This window comes from Rutidosis leptorrhynchoides, chromosome 11 (genome assembly GCF_046630445.1).
Source record: "Rutidosis leptorrhynchoides isolate AG116_Rl617_1_P2 chromosome 11, CSIRO_AGI_Rlap_v1, whole genome shotgun sequence".
Lineage (NCBI taxonomy): Eukaryota > Viridiplantae > Streptophyta > Magnoliopsida > Asterales > Asteraceae > Rutidosis > Rutidosis leptorrhynchoides.
The window spans coordinates 395,165,280-395,167,810 of record NC_092343.1 but is presented as its reverse complement, the minus strand read 5'-3'; the positions used below and the strand labels follow the sequence as shown (position 1 = coordinate 395,167,810).

The 2,531-nt window shown below is 33.0% G+C and overlaps 1 protein-coding gene across 1 annotated transcript; it reads left to right on the top strand.

Annotated features, from left to right (window-relative positions):
• The first annotated feature begins 456 nt into the window (after positions 1-456).
• On the top strand, positions 457-1,832 carry LOC139876089 (gibberellin 3-beta-dioxygenase 1-like). Its single transcript, XM_071863390.1, has 2 exons — positions 457-932; positions 1,286-1,832. The coding sequence occupies exons 1-2, from the start codon at positions 457-459 to the stop codon at positions 1,830-1,832; spliced, it is 1,023 nt and encodes a 340-aa protein (XP_071719491.1).
• The last annotated feature ends 699 nt before the right edge of the window (positions 1,833-2,531 follow it).

The following is a 2,531-nucleotide window of genomic DNA, read 5'->3' as shown; positions in this document are numbered from 1 at the left end:
TTATATTTTATATATATAAACCATCAGTAAATTAAGATCTAAAAAAATTGTCATGTAGGTAAACCGGCATTCCAAACGCCGGTTTACGATGATATGACGTGACAAGTTGCAAACTGGCATTTCAATTGCCGATTTCTCTATATCTGCAAAAATTGTTTTTGAAAATCTATTTCTATAAAGTTGCATGAAAAGTTTACTATTCTAATAAAAAAAAATCTAATGGAAAGTAGTTGTAATTTATGATTATTAAACGATAAAAAAAACAAATATTAATTAACATTACCTATTTAAGAGGTGAATTTATCATTTATTGCAAAAGTTTCAAATGGTATGTAAAGTAGTATATAAGGCTTGCATGTGTAACTATATATACCAAAGATATAAAACAACATATACAAAGCTTCACTTTTTATTTCAACTCCCAACCACAAAAACCGAGTTGCATTGTGTTCAATCATGACTACTCTCTCAGAAGCCTTTCGCGATTATGCTAAATTTGAAAACACTCCTCTTGATTTTAACACAATGCATGAGGTTCCAGAAACTCATCAATGGCCCATTCAACTAGACCAGCCTCTTCAAATGATTCAAGATACACATACACTAATACCGGTTGTCGATCTAAGTGATCCCAATGCAATGGATGTTATAAAACAAGCGTGCGAAACTTTGGGTATGTTTCAAGTCCTTAACCATGGTATACCATTTGAAATGGTTAAAAAGGTTGAGTCCGAGGCACGAAGGCTTTTTGGTCTCTCGATGGACGAAAAGCGCAAGATCTTGAGATCTGCTAATGGAGTCACTGGTTATGGTTTGTTTCCTATATCGTCGTACTTTGATAAGTCAATGTGGCATGAAGGGTTCACTATCATGGATTCTTCGGTTGATGATGATGCTAAAGTTCTTTGGCCAAATGATTATCATCAATTTTGGTACGTTTTCAATAATTAATGCTTGAACAATTATTTTATTTTTATTCTTTTTGGAAAAACAAGAATTATATTAGAAAGCATTTTAAAATTTAATACTTGAACAATTACTTTATTATTTAATTATTATACTATTCACATACCATTAATGTCACATTTTCAAATGAAATTTTTTGGAGTGTTTTTTCATGAAAACTTTGTAAACAACGACACTCTCATAAAAAAAAAAAAAAATTCAAAAAGCCAAAAATTGAGAGTATTTTTTTTTTTCTTTGCTAGACTCATTTTTCTTACTTGCAGATTACTTTTAGTACGGAGTAGTAACTAAAGTATGTTTTTTTTTTTAAATATTGTAGTGACACAATGCATGCTTATCAAAGTGAAGTGAAATCACTAGCTCACAAACTCATAGTTATTATACTTCAATCAATAAATGCAACACAAGAGGAAATAAATTGGGCTACTTCATCTCAACAAGGTGCACTTCTACTTAACTCCTACCCGCCTTGTCCTAAACCGAACTCTACGCTTGGTCTTGCACCACACACAGACTCGCTCCTCCTAACCATATTGCACCTAGGTGGCGTGCATGGGTTAGAGGTATTTGTTCAAGGGTTAGGGTGGCATCAAATACAACCTGTTGAGGGTGCATTGTTAGTGAATCTTGGAGACCTCATGCACATTTTTTCGAATGCAAAATTTGTATCACCTTTGCATCGAGTTAAGGTTAATCAGTTAAAGCAACGGATCTCATTTGTTTACTTTCAAGGACCTCCAGTTGACTCTGTGGTGGCTCCTTCGTCTGCATTTCTGAACCCTTGTTTCGAACCAATGCGTGTGAAGGAGTATTTAAGCTTAAAATCGAAGAACTTTCATGATGCTTTTTCTATGATAAGGAAATAATGTATCTTATGAATTTATTATTTCGGGATTTAACAGTTTTAAGCTGAAGTTTGTGATATAAACTTCCAATTAAGTGAACTAAATAATGATTGTGACATTTTAATAAAATTGTGCCCGTTCCAAAAATAAATAAATATATATGTGTGTGGGGGGTTTTTGCTTAGATATCTCTTAGTGTTACGTTAACACGCATAAATTCTTGTACAGTCCATTAACTTCAATCATGAAAGTGATATGTAATAGCCGTGTACAAGAATTTAACTGCCTATTTTGAAATTACAACCATGACTTTAACTAGGATTTGAAGGTTAAGAGAATGGTACTAAAAGGAATAAAATTTGTGAGAACAAAGTCTTTTTTTCTTATTGCAGCACTAGAACCCTTGCCATAATCTTCTCTTTAATTTTGGCATAAAATAACAAATTTAATTGATGGTTACTGTGCTAAAAGATTAAGCTCGATTGGGTTTTTGGTAAGTGGAACGATCATGTAATTGGTAGTAGTTTGAATGTATTGAGGAGTTCTACCGCCTACTTTTTTTTTTTTTTTTTTTTTTTTTTTTTTTTTTTTTTTTTTAAACGAGGTTCCGGTAGAATAACATTGAGCAGATCATAATTGGTGGTTACCACCACCAGCCTAATCGAACACAAAACACAGCCATACCCGAGATCCGCCTCAGCAGGTTGTAGAGTTCCGCAA